At 42.1% G+C, this 15,266-nt stretch overlaps 1 protein-coding gene across 2 annotated transcripts in view; it reads left to right on the forward strand.

The window, feature by feature from the left end:
- LOC143512941 (NACHT, LRR and PYD domains-containing protein 3-like) overlaps positions 1-15,266 on the forward strand; it is an 87,717-nt gene that overhangs the window by 9,044 nt on the left and 63,407 nt on the right. For both annotated transcript variants that reach the window (XM_077003901.1, XM_077003815.1), the window contains exons 4-6: positions 7,582-7,636; positions 7,916-8,120; positions 10,487-12,272. In XM_077003901.1, the coding sequence (XP_076860016.1) occupies positions 7,582-7,636; positions 7,916-8,120; positions 10,487-12,272 (2,046 nt within the window). The remainder of the gene's footprint in view (positions 1-7,581; positions 7,637-7,915; positions 8,121-10,486; positions 12,273-15,266) is intronic.

Consider the following 15,266-nt stretch of genomic DNA (forward strand, 5'->3'; position numbering starts at 1 on the left):
TAGTTTTTTGCATGAGGAAGAAACCTTGAGAGGAACCAAGACTCAGGGGGGGAACCCATCCTCCTCTGGCCGACACCGGTCACCATGACAACAACAACAACAATTTAGACAGAAAGAAGAGAATTTAAACAGAATAACATTTATTCTGTTTAAACAGAATAACAGAATAATTTTGTTCAATGGATGACCGAAACCGTTAAACACAAATATGGGCACACAACATATAACATCTTTCAATTACACCATTCATAAAACTTACAAAAATCCTCCAGTTATCACAAAACACACATGTGTAATTTGTTCACATACACACACCTGTACATCATTAAACTTTCCCAGACAAACCTCTCACTCACACGTCGTTACTAATGGGTGCAAACTTGCTTAGATAAGAGCCATTTCTTTGTCAGATGCGTGAACGTTGGGAAACTTTTACATGTTATAATCTCATTTGGCAAATTATTCCAATGACTCATGGCAACAACTGAAAACGCAGATTTAGCAAAGGAGGTCCTATATTTTGGGATGCTGCACTCTCCTCTAGAGGTCCCTCTGAGCTCAATGTTATAAACCTTCTTAGATGAGGCGCAGCTACTCCATAGATGACTTTAAGAAGTAGACAAATATTTGCATAGATTATTAAATTGTCAAAACTAAGAAAATCATATTTAGAAAGAATATGACATTGGTGATATTGTCTAGGTTTCTTATCACAAATTTTTATTGCACTTTTAAAAATTAATTGCAAAGGCTTTCAGACCTTTACTAGCCTGCACCCAACTCGTCATACAGTATTGAAAACGTGAGAGAATCATAGAATTTAAGTACATATGTGATGCCTCCGTAGAGAGAGATCCTTGAAAATACCTCAAATTTACCAAAAAAAAATTTTACATGATTTTTGAAAGTTAAAGTTGAGTCAAGAGTAACACCTAAATAAGCTATTTACATTCTTTATTTTTTCCCTATTTATATAAATATCTGAATAATTAGAACATTTATATCTGTTTTCAAAGTACATTGTAACTGTCTTTTCCACATTTAATGTAAGACAACAATTTTATAACCAGACAGTAAACTTTAGGGGTGTATTCAACTAAGGATTTTCATAGTCGAATCTGATTCGTCAGCTTTTCCCTTTAGTCGACTAATAGTCGAATCAGGTTTTTAATTTTTTTATTTAGAGCACCTTAAACGGGATCCCGTTCTCATTCAGGACTTTTTTCCTCTTCAAAGTAAAAACCTAAAACATTCAGATAAATGAATAAACACGGTAGGTTGGCTTTATTCAGCTTTTATTTATTTACTTATTTCGAGACAAACCGCGACGAGATGCGACGATGACCGAAACGACAAACGGCTGAACTGTTTTTTTCGCCTTACGCGTTTTAAATGGTATGCCATCTTAGTTGTTGTCGTGCGAAATGAAAGACGTTGATGACATAACTTGCACTTTACTTTGTTTGATTCATCTTTATCTTTTTCAAAATACTTTTGAAGTTTTTTAGTAGCCATTATAATCTCGGCAGATGCTGCGTATTCTGTAGCGTGTTCAGCTCCGCTCGTTTGGATTGTGCAACTGCAGGGTGTGATTTATGAATGTGTAGTAAGGAAGATGCCTATTGTTAATGCGCAAACATCATTTAAAAATATTTATTAACAGAAATTAGGATAATTTTATTTGACAAAAGGCTATATATAACGAAAACAAAGACATTTCATGTAACAACTAATGCTTAGCTGCATCCTTGGGCATCCCCATGCAGTTAGAATGGTACATTCGACTATGACGTTCATAGTCGACTAGGGGGTATAGTCGACTATAGTCGAATCAGCGACTATTGCAGGTCACCCCTAGTAAACTTATTCAATTCTTCTGTTAATTTTATGGCCACTTCTGTTTTACTTTTTCCGTGGGTGAACAGAACAGTATCGTCTGCATACAAGATGATATTTGTGTCGCACATCATAGGGAGATAATTGATGTATAAACTGAAAAGCAGGGGCCCTAAAACAGAACCCTGCGGAACTCCCATAGTGCAGTCCTTAAAAGAGGATAGTGTGTGATTTACCCAAACACATTGTTTCCTGCCACTTAGGAATGATGTAATCCAATTTATTGTCTAGTTTGATACTTATTAGAATATTATGAGAGACAGTGTCAAAAGCCTTTCGCAGGTCTAAAAACACAGCTCCCACTACACCTCCTTTGTCTAGATTTGATTTAATTTCTTCAAGGAAGTAGGAGCAGGCCATCTCAGTTGAATATTTTTTCCTGAATCCAAATTGCAAAGGATCTAATAAAGCTTTGGTTTCAAGGTGTTGAATTAGTTGCTCTGCTACAACCTTTTCTAAGACTTTGGAGATGACAGGCAGGATGGTAATCGGACGATAGTTACTGACCTCCAGTTTGTCACCAGACTTATATATGGGTGTAACTGTCAATTTTGAAAGCTTCTGGAACTATAATGTCTCTAATAGATGGATTAATTATTTTTGTCAAAACTGAGGTTAGACTTTCCTAATGGACTTTTAGAAACACACTACACTATAAAAAAAAAAAATCGTAAAAAAACGGTAAACGACTGGCAGCAGCGGTTGCCAAACAAAAACTTTAATTTTAAAGTAAAAAACCCTGATTTAAATTAAGTGGAAAAACAATAAATTTACAGAAAAATTCATTAAACATTCTGCAGAGAAATACCGTTATTTTACAGATTTTTCCTGGATTATTATGATTTAGCACTTTTAATAAAGTGACAGCACTAATATTTTTGCAGAGAAATATCGTTATTGTGACACTGGGGCTGTGGCGAAGGATGAGACATGGAAACCCTTCTTACTGACGTCATGGTTGCTTTTAATGACAAATAAAGCACATAAAGCGCACGAAAAACATAGAAGCCTTACACACAACGTATAAACATTAGACAACGACGAGCACAGGACACTGCGCGAGCGCACATTAAATAGACAAACCACATTAGCCCTACGTGATTACGAGACGATTCACAGGTGAGACACATTATTCACACGACATAGCCCTCACCACGGAATACCACTGACGCAGACAAAGCACTTGGACAACGTTGACACACGCCCAAAAGGGAGGGGCCGGGGTCCTCAACGTGACAGTTATTTTACAACTTTTCCCTGAATTATTACAATTAAGCACTTTCAATAAAGTGACAGCACTAATAGTTTTGCAGAGAAATACCTTTATTTTACAACTTTTCCCTGAATTAGTACAATTAAGCACTTTCAATAAAGTGACAGCACAAAAAGTTCTGCAGAGAAGTACCGTAATTTTACAGATTTTTCCTGTCCATATTCATCGTGACTTCCAGGACAAACTCAAATGTGGAATGCAAACTGCAAAGTTATTTTATACAAATGAAAAAGTATATTATACCAATGTTGAGCACCTCAATGTCCTCTATCATCACTTTTAATCATTTAAATCCCCAGGACTGTACTCAGTGTCTTTCTCTATCACCAATATCAGTAGCCTGAACACAACTACAAACACATAACACTGATGTGACATGAGATACACTCCTTCTCATTTACATGTAGGGCATTTAGCACACGCTCTTATCCAGAGCGCCTTACGAAGTGCTTTGCCATCTGTTCACAGAATTAATTCTAAATAGTACATAGATAGGTCAGAATGCAAGATACCCTCGAACCAGAATACTACTAAACTACAGAAATCAATGCAAATACCTAGAAGTACACAAAAACATAGGCTGAATATTGCAAAACTACAGGAATTAAAATGGATACCTACAAGAAATGCAAATTCACATAGGTACTATATCATACAACGGAAACAACTATGACAAGTGCTAGAGATTTAGTCTGTTCTCCAGATGAGTCTTCAGTCATTTGAAGACTGCTAAGGATTCTGCAGTCTGGACAGTCAATGGAAGCTCATTCCACTATCTCGGAGCCAGGACAGGTCTTGAAGTTTGTTTTCCGTGAGACTAAGCATGGCGTTTTAAGCCAAGCCGTACTTGAGGTTCAGAGTACTCAAGGTTTGGATGGGGCTTTGACCATGGCCATCATGTAGGGAGGGGTTGGTCCATTTTTGGCTTTGCAAGCAAGCATCGAGGTTTTAGATCTGATGTATGCAGCTACTGGAAGGCAGTAAAGAGAATGCAGCACTGGAGTGACATGTGAACTTGGGGAGATTGAAGACCAGTCGTGCTGCTGCATTCTGGATCAGTTGTAGAGGTCTGATGATCCATAGAGAAAGATCCATAAGTAAGCAGTTGCAGTAGTCCAGCTTTGAGATGATGAGAGACTGTACAAGCACCTGGGTAGCTTCCTGTGAAAAAAAGGGTTGTATTCTCCGTATGTTGCAGAGAAGAAATCTGCAGGATCTGGTCATTGGCCTCTCAGAAGTGAAAAGCTGAAGTCTGCCTGTTAAAAAGTTGCAGACAAAATCCAAAGTTAGCTGCTGTTAATTTTGTGCCAATAACATTACAAATATTATAGTTCTTATGAGCTGAAATATTTACCATGATTTGGTATAAATGATAAGTCTTTGAATCATCATTTAATTGGTTAGATTCTGAATCTTTGCAGGTAGAAAATTTATTGATATTGAAATTACTACTCAAAGTTCATCCTTGGAAAACAATTGATGTCTAGGGGTACAAGTGTGCAGGTTAACAAAGCTCTTTTTCAAAGAGACAAAAATGTGATACGTTCACCTTATCGGAGTCCCTTTGAAAACCTACAGAGCTTTGTTAAGCTTATACATCTGGACATCAGTTTTCATCCAAGAATGAAAACTGCAAAGCCATTTCAAAACGGGATCAGACTTCTCTGTTATGTTGAATCATGACAATGATATCGGTGAATTAGCACTTAATCTTGGAAAACACATAAACAGTGAAGAGGGATTCAGGAGGTGGCAGATCCTGAAGATCCAGTGTAGTGGTGCAGCAGGGAGAGTCACTCACCTCAACATAATGGCCAGATTGATTTGTACTGTGAGCTAGTGCTCCTGATCTGGGCTGTGATGCTCCTGCTCTGGGCTGTGTGGCGCTCCTGCTCTGGGCTGTGTGGCGCTCCTGCTCTGGGCTGTGTGGCGCTCCTGCTCTGGGCTGTGTGGCGCTCCTGCTCTGGGCTGTGTGGCGCTCCTGCTCTGGGCTGTGTGGCACTCCTGCTCTGGGCTGTGCTGCTCCTGCTCTGGGCTGTGTTGCGCTCCTGCTCTGGGCTGTGTTGCGCTCCTGCTCTGGGCTGTGTTGCGCTCCTGCTCTGGGCTGTGTTGCGCTCCTGCTCTGGGCTGTGTGGCGCTCCTGCTCTGGGCTGTGTGGCGCTCCTGCTCTGGGCTGTGTGGCGCTCCTGCTCTGGGCTGTGTGGCGCTCCTGCTCTGGGCTGTGTGGCGCTCCTGCTCTGGGCTGTGTGGCGCTCCTGCTCTGGGCTGTGTTGCGCTCCTGCTCTGGGCTGTGATGCTCCTGCTCTGGGCTGTGTGGCGCTCCTGCTCTGGGCTGTGCTGCTCCTGCTCTGGGCTGTGTAGCGCTCCTGCTCTGGGCTGTGTAGCGCTCCTGCTCTGGGCTGTGTTGCGCTCCTGCTCTGGGCTGTGTTGCGCTCCTGCTCTGGGCTGTGTTGCGCTCCTGCTCTGGGCTGTGTTGCGCTCCTGCTCTGGGCTGTGTTGCGCTCCTGCTCTGGGCTGTGTTGCGCTCCTGCTCTGGGCTGTGATGCTCCTGCTCTGGGCTGTGTTGCGCTCTAGCTCTGGACAGTAAACTAAATGTAGGCCAAACTTGGTGCATATAATTTTTTTGCTTTACATATTTAACATATGAGAAAGCATATTTATTCCCTAAGGGTTAAAATGCAATGGACAAAATCTTCACAATGATCCCAATAATGGTGTTTTAATTTTTTACACAAACCATACCTGGTCTCCTTCACCCTTTCTTTCTTCAGTGCAGATCCGCATTAGCTTAACTGAGAAGTGGTCCAGCAGCAACATGAATTTTAATTGCATAGAATTTTCTCCATTAATCTGGAAAGGTTTCGACAAAAAAATGCTGCAGTTTTAAGTCTATTCATATTCATTACATATTGTAACGGTGTCGAGTCAGAAGGACCAGAATGAGTCATGACACCAATGTTAGCAAACTGTTATTTTATAAGCAACACGCTAAAAGCATAAACAAGTGCCAAATACACTGATTCTAAGGGGGAAAGGGAGGGGGAACACTAACCCACATACAACACACATCCAGGGAAACAGGGAACTCACCGCGGGGCCTGCTGGGAGGCCTGTAGACTCCACCCCTCGACACTGCCCATTGGCGGACGGTACAATATTCAGCCACGCAGAACGTGATGGAGGCGGATTTTTTAAACCCCATTAATGTCTGCCTCTCAAAATCCAGATCCAGTGCTAAAAATGTAGAAATTACGTCAACTTCAACATGCGACATCAGTGGCATATGGAGAAAGCTGAACTGTTAAGGACATTGATTTGTACATCATTTAATGTGAATATTAATCATTAGCGATAGAATAGTCTGCGACATTCCTAGCAAATTTGACTTAACGTTACCTCTATATATATATATATATATATATATATATATATATATAATATAATATATATAGATAATATAATACAACATAATAAATTATGTTGCCAAAGTTATATTTTCATTCTGAACAGTATTATTTATTCTAAGCTGTACCTCATGTTGATTGTTTTTCCCCTTCCAAGTAAATTGTCAATGTTTCTCCATAGCAGTCTGCTATTTAACTTTTTTTTATTTTGCATGGTGCACGGAGAAGCTGAGGCAGCGCAGCCTCCACTGCAGCCCATCTCGGCAATGTGATCGCTCTTTCTCACGCTGTACCCATGAGAACATTGTTAGTTTTTTCTATACTGTATTTACGATCAAAGCGTATCTAAATCTAGGGTCACGCTTAACGACGAAAATTGTTTAACGACGGACTTTTCAGTCTCTAACCCCATTGTTAAGCAGGGACTCACTGTACATTTAACTGAACTGATCAGTTTCTGAATGGTGCCTGTAGCATTTTATGTGCAACAGTTTTAGCTTTCAGCCAGTGTTGTGCCGAATTCCGACTCCCCTTGTTTATCCGCGCATAAAGATGCTACAGATTATATTGTCGATTTATGTTTCTATGCAGCAAACGGCATGGCATTATCTATGTCCAACGTCACACTGGCTCAAAGGTGTTAATTATTTTAAATAAAATACACACTGGCTATATACAAGTTCAGCTCTGACCACGACTTCGCAGTATTACAGCAGTATTATGTCTAAATATCTAGTTAGGACAAAACTCAATGTGCTCAATGAAATAAGTTATAGTCACTGTAACTCCCTAATATCATCTGTAGCAAGCTTGTTCTATGTATTGGTGGTGGTGCTGCCACCTGTTGGTTTGGCATGGTACCTAATCACATTACAGCATTTGGATTCAACTCTTTTGGGTTATTTCACATATGTCACATCATTATCATGTATAGAAGCATGAGTGTAACATGTATACATGTCTATAAAATGTAGATTTTCCATTAGTTATTGTTCTGTTTGTCCACAGTGTCCAAAAGAAACCTGCAAACATTTCTAAAGACAAACTGGAGTCAGTATTCGAGGTGTGTATGTGTTTGTATATGTGTGTGTGGTCTTAGCATTAAAGTGTGTTTAGATCACAGATCAGGATGAAACTCTGTGGTTTTACTGGTTCATGATTTACTTTACTGCCTTTTAGTAATTTAGCTGATAATGAACAAAACTCAAACTTCACTTGCTACTGTGTTGTACCTTTATAAAATTACTCAGGTCAGACCTCTCTTATGTTTAATTGATTATCTTGTGTATAATCATCTGTCTCAAACACTGTAGATTTACTGATACTGTTACTGTTTATTCAGGAGCTGGAGCACAAAATCATCTCTCTGGTGAAAAATGAGCTGAAAAGATTCAAGGATCTACTGAGTCCAGATTACCCAGCATGCACTGAGAGACAGGTGGAGGAAGAGGAGGATCAGAGCAATGTCAGCGAGGGGGCGCTAAAGATCACACTGCACGTCCTGAGGAACATGAACCAGACAGACCTCGCTAACACACTACAGACTAGTAAGAGCTCTGGGTCATGAACCAGACAGACTTCAAACGTTCGTAGCGCTAAGTACTTCTTAACCTTGTACGTTTTATACGAGGTTACAAAGTACTTAGCGCTACAAAAGTTTCGGGAAACCCACCCCAGTAAGAGATCTGGGACATGAACCAGACAGACCTCGCTAACACACTACAGACCAGTAAGAGATCTGGGTCATGAACCAGACAGACCTCGCTAACACACTACAGACCAGTAAGAGATCTGGGTCATGAACCAGACAGACCTCGCTAACACACTACAGACCAGTAAGAGATCTGGGACATGAACCAGACAGACCTCGCTAACACACTACAGACCAGTAAGAGATCTGGGTCATGAACCAGACAGACCTCGCTAACACACTACAGACCAGGGGTGGGTTTCCCGAAACGTTCGTAGTGCTAAGTACTTCTTAACCTCTTATGGTTTATACGAGGTTACGAAGTACTTAGCGCTACGAACGTGTCGGGAAACCCACCCCAGTAAGAGATCTGGGACATGAACCAGACAGACCTCACTAACACACTACAGACCCGTAAGAGATCTGGGTCATGAACCAGACAGACCTCGCTAACACACTACAGACCAGTAAGAGATCTGGGTCATGAACCAGACAGACCTCACTAACACACTACAGACCAGTAAGCGATCTGGGTCATGAATCAGACATATCTCGCTAACACACTACAGACCAGTAAGAGATCTGGGTCATGAACCAGACAGACCTTGCTAACACACTACAGACCAGTAAGAGATCTGGGTCATGAACCAGACATATCTCACTAACACACTACAGACCAGTAAGAGATCTGGGTCATGAACCAGACAGACCTCACTAACACACTACAGACCAGTAAGAGATCTGGGTCATGAACCAGACAGACCTCACTAACACACTACAGACCAGTAAGAGATCTGGGTCATGAACCAGACAGACCTCACTAACACACTACAGACCAGTAAGAGATCTGGGTCATGAACCAGACAGACCTCGCTAACACACTACAGACCAGTAAGAGATCTAGGACATGAACCAGACAGACCTCGCTAACACACTACAGACCAGTAAGAGATCTGGGTCATGAACCAGACAGACCTCGCTAACACACTACAGACCAGTAAGAGATCTGGGTCATGAACCAGACATATCTCGCTAACACACTACAGACCAGTAAGAGATCTGGGTCATGAACCAGACATATCTCACTAACACACTACAGACCAGTAAGAGATCTGGGTCATGAACCAGACAGACCTCACTAACACACTACCGACCAGTAAGAGATCTGGGTCATGAACCAGACAGACCTCGCTAACACACTACAGACCAGTAAGAGATCTGGGTCATGAACCAGACAGACCTCATTAACACACTACAGACCAGTAAGAGATCTGGGTCATGAACCAGACATATCTCGCTAACACACTACAGACCAGTAAGAGATCTGGGTCATGAACCAGACATATCTCACTAACACACTACAGACCAGTAAGAGATCTGGGTCATGAACCAGACAGACCTCGCTAACACACTACAGACCAGTAAGAGATCTGGGTCATGAACCAGACAGACCTCACTAACACACTACAGACCAGTAAGAGATCTGGGTCATGAACCAGACATATCTCACTAACACACTACAGACCAGTAAGAGATCTGGGTCATGAACCAGACAGACCTCACTAACACACTACAGACCAGTAAGAGATCTGGGTCATGACATCATCACATCACTTTATTACTTCAGCTGGAGGACACTGTTGGTGAATCTCAGTTCACAGTGAGGATCTTATATCAGTGTTGGTGTGTCCTCAGTTGACCTTCCTTCAGTGTAGTCTGCTCAGGTGCAGACTCAAGACTCTCCTACATGTATCACTGTTGTCGTGTGATTGTAGAATGTTGAAGTGTTGAGGATACATTGTTATTCTTTAGAACTGAGATTTGACCAATCAGATTTGACCACAGGTCTCATGGTGTCATACACAAGTGTGTTTTCTATTTCCCTCCATTGTCTCTCAGATGTCCAGTCTGCTAGTTGTAGGTCTCCTCAGTCAGATAACCAGTGTATGTGGTGGAACTACAGCTGGTGTAATGGCTTCCTCCATGAACCCATGTGTTCTCCATTTCAAACTGCTGATCATTCAGTTTTACTGATACCCAGTAGACACACTCAACAAAATAATAAGTCATATAGTCACTGGTTTAATTCTGAAATCTAACTCCAATCTAGGGCAAACAATGGGTGTTTATAGTGATCTATTTTCTTGTAATTCCTGTATCACAAATTTTATGAATGATTCTAAAGGAGATTAACATGTGTGATGTTGTTTTCCACTTTATCAGAACTGGCCCCTGCTTGTCACAGAGAGCTCAAATCTAAACTGAGGGAAAAATGTCAGAAAATAAATGAAGTAATCTCACAACATGGAACCACAGCACTTCTGAATGAGATCTACACAGAGCTCTACATCACAGAGGGAGGGAGTGGAGAGGTCAATAATGAACATGAGGTGAGACAGATTGAGACAGCATCCAGGAGACCAGCAACACAGGAGACACCCATCAAATGCAGTGACATCTTTAGACCCTTACCAGGACATCAAAAAGCCATCAAAACTGTGCTGACTAAAGGAGTGGCTGGAATTGGTAAAACAGTCTCGGTGCAGAAGTTCATACTGGACTGGTCTGAAGGAAATGTAAATCAAGATGTTTTCTTCATATTTCCACTTCCTTTTAGGGAGCTGAATTTGATGAAGGAGAAACAGCTCAGTCTGGTGCAGCTTCTTCATTGCTTTTTTCCAGAAACGCGTGAATTAAAACCAACTCACTATACATACTACAAAATTCTGTTCATCTTTGATGGTCTGGATGAGTGTCGTCTTCCTCTAGATTTCCAGAACAATGAGAACTTGTGGGATGTAACACAGTCGACCTCAGTGGATGTGCTGCTGACAAACCTCATCAAGGGGAATCTGCTTCCCTCTGCTCTCCTCTGGATAACATCTCGACCAGCAGCAGCCAGTCAGATCCCTCCTGAGTGTGTTGACCAGGTAACAGAAGTACGAGGGTTCAGCGACCTCCAGAAAGTGGAGTACTTCAGGAAGAGAATCCGTGATCAGATCTTGGCCAATAAAATCATCTCACATGTGAAGTCATCAAGAAGTCTCTACATCATGTGCCACATTCCAGTCTTCTGTTGGATTGCAGCCACTGTTCTAGAGACAATGTTGGGTGAAGCAGAGAGTGGAGAGATCCCCAAGACTCTGACTCAGATGTTCACACACTTCCTGATCTTTCACATCAAACACAAGGACCAAAAGTATGATCGAAAAACTGACACTTACCCTCGACAAACTAGAAAACATGTTTTGGCACTGGGAAAACTGGCTTTTCAACAGCTGGAAAAAGGCAACCTGATCTATGAGGAAGACCTGAAAAACAGTGGCATTGATGTCAGAGACACGTCAGTGTATTCAGGAATGTGCACTCAGATTTTCAGAGAGGAGGTTGGGTTGCACCTGGGGAAGATCTTCAGCTTTGTACATGTGAGTTTTCAGGAGTATCTGGCTGCTTTATATGTTTTTATTACCTTCATCTCCACCAACACCAATGTGCTACAACAACAAAACCCTGGATTTTTCAGCATTTTCAAAAAATCAATATCTACTCTCCTCAACAGTGCAGTGGACAAGGCCTTACAGAGTCAGAATGGACACCTGGACCTTTTCCTCCGCTTCCTTCTGGGTCTCTCACTGGAGTCCAGTCAGACTCTCTTGCTAGGTCTACTGACACAGACAGGAAGTAGCTCTCACAGCAAAGAGGAAACAGTCAAGTACATAAAGGAGAAGATCAGGGAGAATCCCTCTCCAGAGAAATCCATCAGTCTGTTTCACTGTCTGAATGAACTGAATGATCGTTCTCTAGTACAAGAAGTCCAAACATACCTGAACAGAGGAAGTGACACTTGTCTCCGTGGAGACAGGCTCTCTCCCGCTCAGTGGTCAGCTCTGGTGTTTGTGTTGCTGAACTCAGAAGAGGAGCTAGATGAGTTTGACCTGAGGAAATATGACCCATCGGAGGAATGTCTACTGAGACTGCTGCCAGTGGTCACAGCATCCAGAAAAGCCATGTGAGTATTATCAACATAGGACACAATTTACAGATGTTCTCTAAATTCATCTGCTGGAAGACACTGCCTAAGAGAAGCCTCTATTCCCCCACTTATTGAAAATCACACAAAAATTTATGACTTTGAAAAAAGTGTTCTAGTATAAAATCTTCAGGTATTCAAGTTCATTTCACTCAAACTCACAAAACATATGGTGATGTAAATTAATCGAGTGAATTGTGTTTATCCTGCTGTGAAACCCTTTGAAGTTTCTAAAGGAACATTTAATTAAGTAACACATCCTTTGCTTCATGATATAAAAATTTATATATAAAATTGCCTACAAGTGGAACAACTGAGGTTCAGGCATTAAATGACATTTTTACAAGTGCACACAGCCTTGTGTGTTCATCAGGGAGACCCTGTATTAATTTTGATTTTCAGTGTGTATCCAATACCTTTCAAGGTGAGGTTAATTCACATTCAAATCAAATCAAATCAAAGTTTATTTGTATAGCGCTTTTCACAACACATTCCTACACAGAGGTGAACACACTCCTACACAGAGCTGAACACACACACCTACACAGAGCTGAACACACACTCCTACAGAGAGCCGAACGCACACACCTACACAAAGCTGAATGCACACACCTACACAGAGCTGAACGCACACTCCTACACAGAGCTGAACGCACACACCTACACAGAGCTGAACGCACACCTACACAGAGCTGAACGCACACCTACACAGAGCTGAACGCACACTCCTACACAGAGCTACACGCACACACCTACACAGAGCTGAACGCACACACCTACACAGAGCTGAACACACAGTCCTACACAGAGCTGAACACACACTCCTACACAGAGCTGAACACACACACCTACACAGAGCTGAACGCACACTCCTACACAGAGCTGAACACACACCTACACAGAGCTGAACGCACACTCCTACACAGAGCTGAACGCACACTCCTACACAGAGCTACACGCACACACCTACACAGAGCTGAACGCACACACCTACACAGAGCTGAACACACAGTCCTACACAGAGCTGAACACACACTCCTACACAGAGCTGAACGCACACTCCTACACAGAGCTGAACACACACCTACACAGAGCTGAACGCACACTCCTACACAGAGCTGAACACACTCCTACACAGAGCTACACGCACACACCTACACAGAGCTGAACGCACACACCTACACAGAGCTGAACACACAGTCCTACACAGAGCTGAACACACACTCCTACACAGAGCTGAACACACAGTCCTACACAGAGCTGAACACACACACCTACACAGAGCTGAACACACACCTACACAGAGCTGAACAAACACCTACACAGAGCTGAACACACACACCTACACAGAGCTGAACGCACACTCCTACACAGAGCTGAAGAGAAGCCTCTATTCCCCCACTTACTGAAAATCACACAAGAATTTATGACTTTGAAAAAAGTGTTCTAGTATAAAATCTTCAGGTATTCAAGTTCATTTCACTCAAACTCACAAAATATATGGTGATGTAAATTAATCGAGTGAATTGTGTTTATCCTGCTGTGAAACCCTTTGAAGTTTCTAAAGGAACATTTAATTAAGTAACACATCCTTTGCTTCATGATATAAAAATTTATATATAAAATTGCCTACAAGTGGAACAACTGAGGTTCAGGCATTAAATGACATTTTTACAAGTGCACACAGCCTTGTGTGTTCATCAGGGAGACCCTGTATTAATTTTGATTTTCAGTGTGTATCCAATACCTTTCAAGGTGAGGTTAATTCACATTCAAATCAAATCAAATCAAAGTTTATTTGTATAGCGCTTTTCACAACACATTCCTACACAGAGGTGAACACACTCCTACACAGAGCTGAACACACACACCTACACAGAGCTGAACACACACTCCTACAGAGAGCCGAACGCACACACCTACACAAAGCTGAATGCACACACCTACACAGAGCTGAACGCACACTCCTACACAGAGCTGAACGCACACACCTACACAGAGCTGAACGCACACCTACACAGAGCTGAACGCACACCTACACAGAGCTGAACGCACACTCCTACACAGAGCTACACGCACACACCTACACAGAGCTGAACGCACACACCTACACAGAGCTGAACACACAGTCCTACACAGAGCTGAACACACACTCCTACACAGAGCTGAACACACACACCTACACAGAGCTGAACGCACACTCCTACACAGAGCTGAACACACACCTACACAGAGCTGAACGCACACTCCTACACAGAGCTGAACGCACACTCCTACACAGAGCTACACGCACACACCTACACAGAGCTGAACGCACACACCTACACAGAGCTGAACACACAGTCCTACACAGAGCTGAACACACACTCCTACACAGAGCTGAACGCACACTCCTACACAGAGCTGAACACACACCTACACAGAGCTGAACGCACACTCCTACACAGAGCTGAACACACTCCTACACAGAGCTACACGCACACACCTACACAGAGCTGAACGCACACACCTACACAGAGCTGAACACACAGTCCTACACAGAGCTGAACACACACTCCTACACAGAGCTGAACACACAGTCCTACACAGAGCTGAACACACACACCTACACAGAGCTGAACACACACCTACACAGAGCTGAACAAACACCTACACAGAGCTGAACACACACACCTACACAGAGCTGAACGCACACTCCTACACAGAGCTGAAGAGAAGCCTCTATTCCCCCACTTACTGAAAATCACACAAGAATTTATGACTTTGAAAAAAGTGTTCTAGTATAAAATCTTCAGGTATTCAAGTTCATTTCACTCAAACTCACAAAATATATGGTGATGTAAATTAATCGAGTGAATTGTGTTTATCCTGCTGTGAAACCCTTTGAAGTTTCTAAAGGAACATTTAATTAAGTAACACATCCTTTGCTTCATGATATAAAAATTTATATATAAAATTGCCTACAAGTGGAAC

This window comes from Brachyhypopomus gauderio, chromosome 1 (assembly GCF_052324685.1).
Source record: "Brachyhypopomus gauderio isolate BG-103 chromosome 1, BGAUD_0.2, whole genome shotgun sequence".
In the NCBI taxonomy this organism is placed as follows: Eukaryota; Metazoa; Chordata; class Actinopteri; order Gymnotiformes; family Hypopomidae; genus Brachyhypopomus; species Brachyhypopomus gauderio.